Here is a 15532-nt window from a genome sequence, read left to right as displayed (position 1 = left end):
AAAAAAAAAAAAAAAAGAACATGATCTGTGGTAAAGTATAACAAGGGAAGCAGATCTAAACCAGGGGGTCAGAAGGAGTTTCCCAGAGAAGTGACCTTATATTAAACATTAGAGCCTGAATAGAAGCAATGAGAGGGGAGAACATGGAAAAAAGGAAAAGAAGCCCTGGAGAAAGAAACGAGGATCTGAAGAACAGAAAACCCAGTCTGTTTGGACTCTAAAAAGAAATGAGAGAGAGAGTCAAGAAAGGACAGGAGGGCCATCCCAAACCAGCTAGGGTCTACCGTTTGGACAAACATTTTTGGTCTTTATTCCAAGAGTTAGGGAAAGCTGTGAGAGAGTTTAACAGGAGGATGAAGTTACAGCTCTCATCTTCGACAGTTTTATTTTTGCATGGGCAAATACCAGATTCACAAAAGCTATTCAAGGTATAGGACATTTTTCTAAGTTTTGGTTCTGTAAGTGATGGCCTAGAGAAGGGGTGGGGTGGGAGGGATGGAGAATGGCAATATGGGTGTGAAGGAGGACTGGAAGTTGGTTACCATACTATCCATCTGGTGTATCTGACTGTTTAGGAGCTCTGTAATGAATGTGTTCTGAGAATAGAGTCATGTTTGAAAAACACAATTGTTTTGGAAGATTCAAATATAGGTGAAATTGGCTTGTGGTTTCTGAGCTACCTTAGGTGGGGTTTTATATGGCAAACCTCTACTTCTAGAATCTTTAAGATCATCTGTATAGATGATGTGGCTTTTCTGTTTTGTGTTGTTGTTGTTGTTGTTTTCTGGCCCACTTTCTTTTTATAAAAATCCCAGTCAGGATAAGAAGTTATCTAGGTTCATTCATGCTTCCTCTCTTGAGATGTCTGGAGGTACAGATTTGGGCTGATCGCTTCTGACTGAAGGATATGCTAAAATATGTTGTTGATAAATCGGTAGTAATCCAAGCCAGGCATCTATGACAAAATACAATGAACTGCTTAAAAGACTGGGTTTTTAGGCTAGTCTGCAATCCCAACATTGCAATTGGGATTAACATTGCAATTGGGATTGCAGCATTGCACCACTGTCCCTGAATATTTTAATTTTTCTCTTCAGGAAATAAAATGCACATCAAAAGGGTTTTAAACTAAATCAAACACAGTGATTTACCAATGGCAAATATTTTCTTTTCTTTTTCTCTTTTCTCTCTGTCTCTCTCTCTCTCTCTCTCTTTTTTTTTTTTTTTTTTTTTTTTGAGAGAGAGAGAGGCATGCTCTCCTCAAGCAGGAGGGGGAGGGGCAGAAAGAAACTTATGCAGGTTTCACACTCAACATAGAGCCCCACTTGGTGTTTGATCTCACAACTCTGAAATCATGACCTGAGCCGAAACCAAGGGTCAGTAGTTCAACCCACTGAGCCCTCCAGGTGCCCAGACAGGCTTTTCATTATATAAGACAGAACAAATGAGAGTCAGACTCAGGATTTATATAAGTTATTAATCATCTTTTTTGTAATTATGTTTCCGTTTCTCCCAAAGTTCACGACTCTGAAGGAAGTACAACAAGAGCACTCACACTGAAAGATATTTTAAATGGGACATTTACCTATAAAACATTTTTTCCAAACTGGATTTCAGGTAAGTGAATTACTTATTTACCTTTGGGGGTTTAAAAAAAAATATGTGTTTTTGTTTTTATTTTTAGTGCCAACACATCTCTATGGTAACCGAAGCTACATCAGTTGAAATTTAAAGAAAGAGCAGTTACTTAGATAGGTCAAATGGCCACCAAACACCTTTGACAGAACCACTTGGACTGCATTTACCCAATAGTAGGGATGCCAGCTGGAGTTTCAGCAAGAAAGTAGGAGTTGAGAGTGCATTGCTAGAATGATCAGAGCGTGTTGCATTGTTCTTCAGAATGGGAGACATGCACCTATTTAGGAGAGGTCATAAGAATTTTACCAAAAGAGAACTTCCATTGTCAATCTGGATAATCTGAGAAATGGACAAATCCCACCCCGACAAAAAAATCTTTCCCGGGCCGTAACATTGATATTTTCATATAAGCTTCCAAAATAAGATATTGTCAAATAAGTCTAATCAAACAAACGGTAAGGTCGACTAAGTTGTTCATGACATTGTAGTTTATATCTAAGTACAACTAAACAAATTTGAATATTTTAATTTTTCTCTTCAGGAAATAAAATGCACATCAAAAGGGTTTTAAACTAAATCAAACACAGTCCAAATGTACTGTATTTTTTGTTGTTGCAAAACAAACATATCATTTTAAACTAGTTTGTCTTCTCTGTCACACAGAGAAAATTTTATTCCCAAGCACCCTGGGCTGGTCATAACAGGGCAGCTACTGGTAAACATGACATTTTTGTGGAGAATAGAAAAGAGCATTCCTTCCTCCCTTCCACTGTCAACTTATTATTTTAAATCTGACAAAGCAATGCCCTGGACAGGGAAGAAAAACAAAGTAAATCTGTGAAATAAGAGAGGTTTCTCTTTCTTGTAAATGTATTTCTTACTTAATAAGAAGATCATTTCAAGTTTGTTTTCCTTCTTGCTTAAAGGACAAGAATATCTTCATCAGTCTACAGATAATGAGATAATATATTACAATATTGAAACAGGAGAATCATATACCATTTTGAGTAATGCCACCATGGTATGTATCCAACAACTCCTTCCTCCACAAAAACTTTGCCATCTCTTCACTGATCAAAAACCAGAGTCCCAATTCTCACCACTTGATCTGGACCCAACCTGCCTTCTCGGCTCCATCTCCCACTAAATTCTCAAATTCTCTTCTTCTAGTCACACTAGACAACTGCCCTTGCCTCCTCTCAATCACCTAGCATCTTTATTTCTCTGTGGAAAAAGTGTAGCAAGAAACAAGTGTCAAGAATTTAGTCCTTACAAGAGCCAAACCAAGGCTCCCATCCGGGTTCTTTTAATTCCTTAGTTATGGGAAATTACGTAAGATTCCTCACTATACCAGCCACGGTGTGTCTCATTTTTCTCTCTCTAAAGAGTAGGAAGAATAATCCCTCTCTGGGTTACTGTAAGAGGTAAGTGATGTAACATTAGAATGTGGTAGGATGGTGCCTAACAAGGATTACGTGCTCAATAAACAGGAGTGAGGAAATGTAGGTGCATGCTATTCTCTCCCCTCGGCTCTCAAACCTCCTGCTTTCTCCACCCTCAGAAGCCTGCTAATGTTTTAAAATCAAGCTCAGAGGATACTGTCCTCCTCTGTGCAATCAATAGTCCTCTCATTTGGATTTAAATGCTTCTTTTTTTAATACTTTTGCAATGCTGTATTTGTATCTCTTTAACAGAACTTTCTAATTTGCAATACATTACTTATTTTCAAGTTTAACATCTTAAGCGTCTAGAAATCACAGAGTATGTCCTATTTCTCACATCGTCCTCCCATAGTGTTCAATAAATGTCTTTGTATACAGTAAGTACCATGTAAACGTTTTTAAAAACACATTGAAAGCATATGTACGTAGGAGTATATCAGTTATATGATATCCTTTTAAAAATACACATTTACATGGGTCTGGGTATTTTTCTTTTCTGTATTCTAATCAACTTCTTTATAATTTCAGAAAAGTGTGAATGCTTCAAATTATGGCTTATCACCTGATCGGCAATTTGCATATCTAGAAAGTGATTATTCAAAGGTATGGACTATTTAATTTGGGTATATATGTCTATATCTCTTACTAATCCACAGTTTGGCTTATAAAAGTGAGAGGAAGTAAGAGTACATTTTTATATCTAAATATTCAAGAAGTTAATGTGGATTCTCGATGAGTCCCCAAAACATAACTGAAGCATATACAAATATTCAGAATTTGGTGTACTTATCTGGCTATTATCCAGTAATAGAAACTACATCCCTGTGGGGTGGGGGTGTGCTGCATTTTGGGGCACTGTTATTGTCAGAAATGGGAGAATTATACTTGTATTTCTAAATCTATTTGATTCCATAAATCATTAGTTAATTCTCACACATTTTGATCTTGTGAAAATTTATTATTATTGAAAATGGGAAAATCAAGGTGTAGCTTATTTAACTCACTACCTCAAATAAGATAATATACAAGCAGTGGTAGACCAGGGTTTAAATCTCTGGTCAAAAGCCTGGAGTAGGAGTATCCCACTAAACCATAACCATTTACCCTTATTTAATTTCTTGTTCCTGAATGAAATTATAGAAGGAAGTTAATTATCTTATTTTTTCTAATTATGCAACATCAAGATAATTATTTTTTTGCAAGAAAGCAAAAGAATTTATTATCAAATTAAACTTCTAGTAATTACTTTCAGATAGACAAAGTCATTACTTTTAGATAGGTGAACTGCCATTTTTCATATCCATTGTGAGATGTAAAACTCTCTTAATATACAGAATGAATAGTTAAACTTTCCTCTCCCCAGCTGTTCTGTCTGCTGATTATTTTCCAATGAACCAGGTCCTGATCACTAACAATCTTTAGAAAGACACGTTTCAACCAGTTGGAATTTCTTTGCCAAGAGTTTGAAAGCTCTTTTAAGAAGCAAAATCCAAAATAATACTTGTATTATTCACTAACCACAGGACAAATATACTTCATGAGAAAAAGAGTAGGTTGGTTTTTTTTTTTTTTAGGAGGAATTATAAACTACATATCTTCTCTTTATTTTTCAATTTCTATTATTTTTTAAAAGTATTATATTTGAACAAGGCAAACATTTTGTAACAAAACTCTGTGTTGAATGAAATTCTTTACTTAATTTTAGAGGTTATCATTGTAATGAACACAAGTGTAGGGTAGTCCTTATGGCCATGGAGATCATAGAGGTTTCACTTCAATCAAGGTAAAGCATAAAGGGAAAATTCTTAGGAGACAGTGTGTCAAAGAAAAGCTTTTTATATTAAGAAATGTCTTCGGATATGCTTTTTATGGAGTGAGGGTTGAATCACTGCTGAGATTAGTTTTGGAACTTAGACAAACAGCACAAAAGTCCACAGTAAAACTCTTTAAATGAAGACTCTTTTGGAATTGAAACATATCCTTCCTGGTGCCTTGTGAAAATTGTCATCTTATAATTTCGATTCTTGAGTTGAGTGATTTGTGATGATACATTACTAAGATAAGCTTTTTAAGAATTGTCATTTGTTTTCATATCTCTTCTCTCTGACAGCTTTGGCGATACTCTTATACAGCAACATATCACATCTATGACCTCAATCATGGGTAAAATTTCATGATTTCATGTCTATTTATTCATACTACTTACATCTATTATAGTTTTCAACCTAAGTTCTGATTTGAAATTAAGACAACATTATCTTGTTACTGATCTCAGTTTCTTACTTCTTTACAGTATGTGTGTACCCATACAACTTAAGAAATATCGTTATGGAATATTTACCTATTTTTATTTGACTAATATTTTATATTTGTACACACAACGCAGTTTTATTTTCCCTACTTCAGAACTCCCATTAATGAAAGTAAATGTATGTGCTCAAAGTACAAACAGGCATGGGAATGATACATTACTTTCTGGAGAGTAGCTACTTCATTGGAAGGAAGCAGAACGAAAGGATATGCAATAGTTGTGCCTAAACACATAATCCCTTAATTGTTGTACAATTAATTGTTTTTAAAATTGCAAAATGTAAATATTTCTTAAATTTAGGTTGTAGATAAGTTGTCATCTACTTATATTATTTTCTTTATTTATTTGTAATGCTTATTTGAAATATTTGCAACTTAAAAGAAAAAAACAATAAAGGACTGAGTAGGTAGGCAAAAGACCTAGGGAAAGAATTCCTGGCAGAAGGAATAACGTGTAAAGACCCAAAGGGAAGGGAGAGAATGAGAGCGTTCCAGAAACTCAAAGTAGGTCAGTTCAGTTGAAATTGAAGAAGGGCATGCTGACTAGTGAGAGGTGGTTTTAAGGTTAGGAAGGAGCTGGGTCCAGGAAGCAGGGGCCAAATAATAATGAGGAAACCATTAAGAAGAGTTTAGATGTTGTTCTAATGACAATAGGGAATCACTGAAGAGTTTTAAATGGGAAATGACATGATCAGATTTACACTTTAGAAAAATCACTCTAAGTATGGACAATGAATAGGTTTAGTTATTCATCTTAATGTGATATCCTATTGCCGTTATATAAAAGGGAAAAATAATTATATGGCTTGAAGAAGTATTGAAAAGTTTTATGGTCTATTTCCTCTTTTGTCCAGCAAGCGTAGAAAAATAGAAAAAAAAATTCTACTTGTTTTAAATGTTCAGAAAGGAATAACTCTGACCTTAAACGGTCAAATGAAAAAATAGGAACTGCTGCATAAAGTAGAATCTGAAGTCATTTAATGGACTCTGAGTCTTTCTCTTGTCTGTATCCACATCATCACCAAATTCAAAAAGTATTTGTTGAACCTACTAAGTGAAAAGCATATGTGGGAGAGACACACATGAACTTAAGGCACTGAGCCCAATTTCAAGAAAACTTGAAACTAGTGAAGTAAAAACCTCAGTCTTAGATCAGCACAATTTCTTGAGGCTTTAAACCTTTCCTTTTATTTCTTTTAGTTATTTTGAAATTCTCCATGTCCTATCTATGCTGAGGTTCAACAAATTAAACAGTTCCAAAAGAAGATGACAATACTAATATTTTAATTATGGCTTGTATAAGCTTTATGGCCCAGAATCATTTTAAATATTTAGCTTTCCTTCTTTCTTTTCTCTTTCTTTCTTTCTTTTCCTTCTTTCTCTCTTTTCTGCACAACTATCTAATTTTCCAGACTTTTTTTTTTTTTTAGTCAGGTAAATATAGCATAATTTAGGAAGTGACAGATGACAAATATGCTGAGATTCAAGGCAAGACCACAAAGCACTAATTCCAAGTTTTGTATGTGCCTCTGAAGAGTCTATAAAAATCTACCACAGAGCAAGTAAAGATGCTTCTGGTTTCAAGCATAGGAAGGAGTACTAAGAAGATGACAGCCTTTGTAAGCAGCCTCCTCCACTTTCTCTCATAGCGTTAGTTATTTAGAAAACAGAAAATGGCAGCTGCGGTGACATGACAGTCATGAAGATACTGTGTGCTCAGATTTTTCAGCTTGGCTCTGGCTGCATTCTTACATAGACGATGCCACAGCATATAGAAACCTAAGACACTATTACAATGTCAAAGGTAGCATGAACCCTGGCTTGACACAGAACTGTAACCAGGTGAAGACTGTCTTCTTTTCTGGATCATTCCTTTGCCTATGCCCTATGTCTTTTAATAGATTCTGGCCCTTTCTTCTGCTGCTTGTCAACTGCCCTCTGGCAGTCAGGATTCTCGCTGCAGCACCAAAGGTCTCTTCTTCCATGGACATTACTCTTTTTTGCCATCGGAAATGACCTACCCATTTTCCCTCACAGTTTCTTAGGCCTCAGGCTTCATGACCAAAGAAGTTACTTCAAAGTCACAGGTGTCCAAACTTTAAAAGAACAAAAAAAGTAGAAATGTCAGGCATATGTTAAATCCGGTTGAAGTTAGTTTTTGGAGGGGGAGGCTGAAGAGTCTTTCTTCAGGTTCCTCTATTTATATATGGTTTTGTGTCTCTATGAAAGCATTCTTAACAAAAACATTGATGCAATCTTCAACAAGATAATAGTCAAAACTGAAGCATGGCATCCTATGAGTCTTTAGCACTTGTAAAAATCTGAACACGTTCTTGTTGAAGAACCACAAAGTCTCCTCAGTGCAAGTTAGTCAATTGAGTATTTGCAGGGTGATTCTAGACATCAAAGTGAGATTTGGGGCCAATAAGATATTTGAAATTTCCCCATGGGTGGAGAACTTTGCAAGCTTAAGGCATACTGCCCAGTGTATGATCTGTTTTTCAGTTTAGCTTGAGATCAGATGTTCCTTTCCTTTTCTGATTTCAAGTCAGATCCCTGGGGAGATTGTCAAATGGCATCTTATTTTCAAAAATTTGAAATGCATATGCATTCACAGAGATGGGGGTTGTAAATGAGAATGTGGAAGAGTACATATTAAACTTCAGCACAATTATAGCATTTGAGAGCTGGAAGGCACTTCATCGACCATCTCAGCCTGATGTGTACAAATTTTACCATCCTGAGGGTTAAGAGACTTGTGTTTAGGTAGAGGTCTGCCGAGAACCAGACACGTGATTTCAAAAAGTCATATCTCTCTAACCTCACGTTCCTTTTTTATAAAACAAAGGGGTTCTATCAGATAATGTCTAGAGAAAGTCCCACTTTCACAGCCTATAAATCTTTAATAAATCTTTAATTCACTTCACTATAAAGATCAGAAAACTGAGACCCAGAGAAGTGAGGTGACCTAAGTTACTAGTAAAGAACCCCAACTAGTACTCAATGTGTCTAGTACCAACAAGACTGTTACCACAGTCTTTCTGTTAGGTTTGAAGAAGCAGAGGATGATCCTTCATTGTTATTATTTATTTTTTTTCTGTTTACAAAGTTTTTTTTTTCATTGAACAGCAAGATTTATTATTATTTTTTCTTTCTTTCTTATGTTTTTTTACCCCTTCTAGAGCTTTTATAAGAAGAAATGAGCTTCCTCGTCCAATTCAGTATTTATGCTGGTCGCCTGTTGGGAGTAAATTAGTAAGTGTTTAAATTATAGAAGTGTTTAATCATTTAAATAAAAGAGGAGCCATTTGATTTTGGCCTTTGTTAAATTTCCCTGCCTGAAAGGAAAAAAAAAATTTCATGACTATTTTAGTGGTTAAAAATGGGAAGAGTTTTGATAAATTGAAACTCATCTGAGAATTCCGCAAAATCTCAAGCTCATGGATAGACTTCTTTAAATATCGCAGTCAAAAACTTTATCCTCATACTCAGCCAGAATGCGTTGTGCCAGAAAGCTGAGGAAAAATATGGTTTTCACAAGTTTCCCAGACTAGCTTCAGACAACATGAAATTTTGTCCAAGCTCTTATTTAAGGACTCTAAATAAAGATTAGATCTGGCTAGCTATTAATATTCAAAGATTTATTTGACTTTCTGTTAATATACACAATTACTTATTTGGGTAATAAAACAACGAATACAATAATAGACTTAATGCTTTATTTCATATAGACTTTAAAGATCATAATTGACGTTAACGTGAGTCGGTTGGTTTTCTGACCTATTAAGGCAATACTTTAGTTGTGAGTCTTTTTTGCGTCTGGATTACCACTCATTTTGCAGGTATTAAGTAAATAGTTAATATAAAAAGTTACAGATTTCATTGTATTTCCTATGGAATTCTCCTTATTAACTAACTTACTACCACTTCTAGGCATATGTCTATCAAAACAATATCTATTTGAAACAAAGACCAGAAGACCCACCTTTTCAAGTAACATATAATGGAAAAGAAAATAAAATATTCAATGGAATCCCAGACTGGGTGTATGAAGGTAAGCCGTATTCTTTTTTAGTGTTGTTATTTTAGGCTTTTAATTGAAAATAATTGCATATATTTAATAAAATGGAGATGAGTAGTATGTTACTGAGATGAATGGAATCATTTCTGAAATGATTATCAAGTTAGGAACAGGGTGTGCCTGTTCTGAAAAAGCAAAATCTAATAATCGGCCTGGAAGAGTTAATTTTCATAAATGTTATAAAGTGGTAGTAATAATTTATATTTCAAGAAGTATATGGTCTTTAGATGCTATGTTAACACATTTCTTCAGGTTTCTTTTTTCTTGAGAAATAAGCCTTCTTCCAAAATGAAACAGCAGTCTACGTAATTTTGCAGGGAAGTATTCCTAGTTTTTGATGCTTTCGTGAATTTTGTCCTCTTTCCAGGTCATGTAAGATCCAAGACTTACTTAGATGTTAAAAGGTCTCATAGTCCTTGCCTTTATTAAAAAATATATAACCAAACTGTTGTTGTTTTTTAAAATATTCCTAGGAGAAAAAGTCAACTTCCAACATTTATGTCACTTTGTAGTATAATTACTGTTCCCCTTTTTTGTGCTACTTTAGGTGACTACAAAAACTAGAAGCTGCCCTCAAAGGAAAAATTATTTATTGTTGAAATGTTTAATTACTTTACTTAAGTAATTATATTTCTGATTTAATATCAATTCCTAAGAAGACTGGTTGATATTTGATACGAAATGCAAAGTTAAACTATTTCTTTAAACTCAGATTGTCCTTTCTAATAACCAAATTTTAGCATATATCACATACACATTAAATAATTTATTTCAGTCAATAAATGGCTAATACAATGTACTTTGGAGCATTTACAGTGATCTTAAGAGTAAGGTATAGCTGTAATTAACATGCTTGTATTTATCTTTCAGAGGAAATGCTTGCTACAAAATATGCTCTCTGGTGGTCTCCTAATGGAAAATTTTTGGCATATGCAGAATTTAATGATACAGAGATACCAGTTATTGCCTATTCCTATTATGGTGATGAACAATATCCTAGAACAATAAATATTCCATACCCAAAGGTATGTTGAGTACTTTTATCAGATGCTTCCATTTCTCCCGTGTCAAAATGAGCAACCAATACCATGAATAGAGGTGGGATCAACAAGTTTGGAGAGCTTCTTATCCTTGTGCATTGTAAGGCAAACATTGTACTGTGCTCTATTATTTATGTGGACATCTGTTGCTTTGGACATCTGGTTGTGCTGGATGAAGGAGTCTTTGCAAAATCCATCGCAGAATCTTTGAAAAACATATGGTCTAGATTATGGAGGAAAAACAAGCTTAACTTAATTTTAATTTTTCATATTTCATGCTCCAAATTCAGGGTAAAGTTCTGTTTTGCAATTCCCTCTTGAATTCTCATGGAAATGCAAACTAGAATGGAAAATACAAGTGGTGAACTTGATGTTCCTGTCAGGTAGAAGTGGGCATGAGTTATGATCATTTCTGGACATACAAGGTAGGTTAAGTTTGTAAACCTACGTTCTTCTTGAGGAAATTAGACATGGAGTGAACCCGAGATTTCTTGTATAATAATTCTAGAACTCTCAGTGTACACACTTTTCACTCAGTCCCATGTCTGAAGAGAGGTCTCCCATGCCTGTAGTGAGAAAACAGCAAGGTCACAGGGGAGAAGCACCATACGCCGATCTGATTTTGACAATAAATCTGAAAGCGATCAAATCATAAATCCTCCTCTCTCACAGGGAGTGGAAGTGATTTTAGAAAATAGTGCTTTGTTCTTTGTTCTTTAGAAAATAGTGCTTTGTTCTGGATGGATCCAGTGGGTCCTATATGTGACAAAGATGGATGGGTGCGCATATGCACAAGTGGTTTTCAATGCCAGTCAAAGTGGTTTCAGTAAAAGAGACAGAAATAGCAGATGGTCTAAAATTTATGTTAAAAGTCATTTGAGAAAAGGCAGTGGATAGGAGATGCATGTTTAGGTAAAAGACCTCTCAATAGCTGGTTATAAAGTGAGAATGCTGGAGACATTGGGAAGCAAGAGGTGTGGTACTTGGGGCCCGAGATCTGAAAGAGCTTGGATCTTTAGAACAGTGGAAGGGAACAGGAAGACATGGAGGAACCCGGAACTGAGGCCTGACTGACACTGGCAGAGAAGTTGGGACCCAAATTTTTATGTTTCCTTGAAAACTGAAGTCGTTGAAACATCTGACGTTAGACTGAGAAGTGAGACAACTTGAAAGAAGTCAAAAGTCCCAGCAAAACCTCATCAGGAAACAGTTCACAGAAGGGCCTGGACAGGTCAGAGGAGGGCCTGGACAGTTCTTTAGATAAATCCAACCAGCATGGAGTCATTTAAGGCTGTGAACCTAAACTTTGTGGACTTAAATTGTTTAACAATTATACTCTCTTTTTCTGTGTTAAAATAACAGGAACTCTAAGAAGCTGTCTGGGTGTGAACTACACTGTCATGTAAATTTAGGGTGTATAATAGCACAGAAAGTACAAAACAAGAAAAGTGCAAATTCCATGGGCACTTTATTTGGAGGTGACATTTCCCTAATTTGGGGGAGATGATAGCAGTAGTAATGTAACCAGATTGAGTGGTGATTGTCCTAGACCAAATTATAGGGTGCAAGGCAAAAAGTATCTTTCATTTTTTATTCTTTACACACTTCTTTCCTCTATGCTCCCTCTAGCACATGGAGAAATGATTATTATACTTATCCTAATATAATAATTGGAAATATCTGTTTTGAAATTCAGAAAAGAGAATATCAATTATAGAACTGTATTTTCATACCCAAAATATTTTTTTCCCCTATGAATCGAAGCTTCCTCATTAATCACTTAAAATGTGTGTTTTTCACTCTGGTTGACTCAATATTTGTAATGGCCCTGCAAATAAAATTGAAGTGAGATTCCTGGTCGTGTTATAATTAGAATATTTTCAAGAGTAATATACATAATATCATTAGCTTATAAAAATATGCTTAAATTCCTAAAGTGTCTTTAATATGTTGGTGCTCATTGGGATTTTATGAGTTTGTATATTTCCAATTTTTTGGCAGGCTGGAGCTAAAAATCCTGTTGTTCGGTTATTTATTATCGATGCTACTTATCCTGAGCACATAGGTCCCAGAGAAGTGCCAGTTCCAGCAATGATAGCGTCAAGGTATGGTAAGCTCAACTGCTTCCCACCTTACACTGAATTTTAACACTGAAATTTCATAATTGGGATTTATACTTCCTTTCTAGTGAATTTATGATGTGTATACTCTAAGCAAAAATAAATAAATAAAATTGGCATGCAAACCTAAGAACATAACCTAATTAAAAATCAAAAATACATCTCTTAAATCAATTTTACAATATTAGCCTCTTTCACACATATAAAGATGATCATGGTGATCAATCTGAGTGACACTTCCCTCAGATGTGTGAATGTAAACTTGGAATCAGTAGACAAATAGTAAAATTCCTGTGTGTTCTCAGCATGGCTTCTCTGAACTCTGGTCTACTCTCTTCTGCCCAGGGTTTACAGATTGTGCTTGACCACATATGTGTGACAAACAAAAGAAGATAGGTCAACCCTCTCCAATATTAGCTTTTTTTTTTTTCTTTTACTAGGATGCAGTCTGTCCGTAATTAGCTGGTTGTCCAGTTATCTGTTTGGGGTTAACTATAGGTAGACAGGGGACTTGAAGCGGTCTCACTTGCCCTGCATGGTGCCTTATGTAGGTATCGGCTGATTATCCCTGGCTATAGCCACGACCCAGCCCTCCATGAATCTTCTGTGGTCATTCTGGACAAACAGAAGAGGTTCCCTACGCCCTGCCTGGTGGGCCTCCTTACCACTTCCCAAACCCTAGCAGGCCACGGCTTGGCTTCTTTCCTGCTTCCCCATGAAGAGGGAGTCCAGCCAGGACCGAGCGATTGATCCCTAACAGGGAAAAGAACCTCAGCAGAGGCCTTTTCTGGGCCCTACCGGGGTGAATCCACTTGCAGATAATTTAAAATGGCTTTATTTATTTATTTTTGGTGGGATGACCCATTACTCCCCCTACCCCAATCTAGTTGATGAAAACTTGATTCAATGTATCTTTTTTTTTTTTTTTTCTTTTGAAGCGTCATTCTCCTTAGGAGGCAAATGGAATGATACAAGGCGTACTGTAGAAGGAGGCAAGAGGCTTTGTTGGGGCATCTGTAAAATACTAACAATTTAATAGTAAGAGCTAAACTTTTCTCAGCACTCCCCATGGAGCAGGCAGAATTCTCAAGAACTTAAGCACTCTCAAGTTTTGTAGCAAGCTTTAAATTTGGTAATATTATTATTCCCATTTTATATAGAAACAGAGGCACAGATATGTTAAGTAAGTAGCCTTAAATAGGATAACTGGTAGGAGGTAAAACCCGAATCTGAGCCAGAGACCCTTCCAGTTCTGGGATTTCTTTTACATCAATGTCCAAAATTCTGTGGTTTATTTACATTGATGGTCTCTATCTGTGGCTTCATCCTCAAAGCCAAGTAACAATTGCTGCGATTCACTGACACCAATACATGCCAAACATCATTTGAGTTACTGAGTATACATCATCTCTGATTATTACAGTAAACCTGAACTGCAACTTCTGATCACGGTCACAGTTAAAACTCAGCTTCCAAAACAAACCTGCCTGGAGAGAAATACGGGCACGTATCATACTTGGCTCTCTCTCAGTGAGTTAAAAAGTGAAAAATTCAGTTTACCTGTGAAAAATCACCAGGTTAATGCTTTTTCCCTCCAGGTTGACCAATGGCTTTGGCCTCATGTCTTAAAAAATTTTTTTAAAGATTTTATTTATTTACATGGCAGACAGAGATCACAAATAGGCAGAGAGGCAGGCAGAGAGAGAGAGAGGAGGAAGCAGGCTCCCTGCGGAACAGAGAGCCCGATGTGGGGCTCGATTCCAGCACCCTGGGATCATGACCTGAGCCAAAGGCAGAGTCTTAACCCACTAAGCCACCCAGGCACCCCTTAAAATTTTTCTTAAGATGTAAAAATCCAAAAATGAGGAAAAAACTCAAGCATAAAATTATTCCATTTAGATGAATGAGCTATCTTATAGATATTCTTTAAAGGTCAGCAAGTATGGGGTGCCTGAGTGGTTCAGTAGGTTAAGCATCTGACTCTCAATGTTGGTTCAGGTCATGAACTATAAGGAGCCCCACATCGATTCTCGCCCCCCTCCCCCCCGCCTCTACACCTGCCCTGGGCTCACTTGCACTCTCTCTCTTAAAAATAATAATAATAATAAACTATAAAAAACAATTCAGCAAGCACATTTAAGCCTTCTCTGTAGAGAAAGGAAAGTTTTACCTTCCTTATCTATGGAATAAATATTTCATTATAATAAAATACATCCTTAGAAAACAGGACTTAAATTATTTGACATGATACTAGTTTATGGTTGTGACTCTCTGTTTTGCTTTTTTGCAGTGACTATTATTTCAGTTGGCTCACATGGGTTACTGATGAACGGATATGCTTGCAGTGGCTAAAAAGAATCCAGAATGTTTCGGTTCTGTCTATATGCGACTTCAGGGATGACTGGCAGTCATGGGATTGTCCAAAGGTAGGTTATAGTAAAGCCACAGAGGTATATTTCCAAAGATGAAAGTTATGAGTGTGTACTTATCTGTAGTTAATATTTTGTATTATAAGTCCAGAATTGCCTCATTCAACCCTTGATCCTTTGGAAAAAAACAAACAAACAAACAAAACCCTCTTTATTCAGAGTCCATTGTTTTAATTAAATAAGTAAGATAACCCTTGTTTTCTTAGATAGCATTAGCACTGATACTGCATGGAGAAAACCACTAACTGAAACAATGTAACACTGGAGAAATAAGGCATGTGGTTCTGAGTTAGGATAGGAATCTGTCCTTTTGAGAAGATACAATTGGCAGTCAAAAAACCCAAAATAAGGAGGATGAAAAGATAAGATGGGCCTTTTAGAGAAATAGATGTGTTCTATAAGAAAGGAAGAAAGAAAGAAAAAAGAAAGAAAGAAAGAAAGAAAGAAAGAAAGAAAGAAAGAAAGAAAGAAA

General features: G+C 35.9%; 1 protein-coding gene across 1 annotated transcript in view; it reads left to right on the top strand.

The window, feature by feature from the left end:
* Nucleotides 1-15532, top strand: part of FAP (fibroblast activation protein alpha) — a 72645-nt gene that overhangs the window by 15814 nt on the left and 41299 nt on the right. The window contains exons 3-11 of the mRNA XM_059394080.1: nt 1519-1617; nt 2565-2659; nt 3609-3683; nt 5191-5243; nt 8573-8645; nt 9324-9444; nt 10342-10496; nt 12513-12616; nt 14922-15057. Coding sequence (XP_059250063.1) covers nt 1519-1617; nt 2565-2659; nt 3609-3683; nt 5191-5243; nt 8573-8645; nt 9324-9444; nt 10342-10496; nt 12513-12616; nt 14922-15057 — 911 coding nt within the window. The remainder of the gene's footprint in view (nt 1-1518; nt 1618-2564; nt 2660-3608; nt 3684-5190; nt 5244-8572; nt 8646-9323; nt 9445-10341; nt 10497-12512; nt 12617-14921; nt 15058-15532) is intronic.

Source organism: Mustela nigripes, chromosome 3 (genome assembly GCF_022355385.1).
Source record: "Mustela nigripes isolate SB6536 chromosome 3, MUSNIG.SB6536, whole genome shotgun sequence".
NCBI lineage: Eukaryota > Metazoa > Chordata > Mammalia > Carnivora > Mustelidae > Mustela > Mustela nigripes.
Note: the sequence above shows the minus strand (reverse complement) of the source record. Positions and strands in the feature narration are given on the sequence as shown.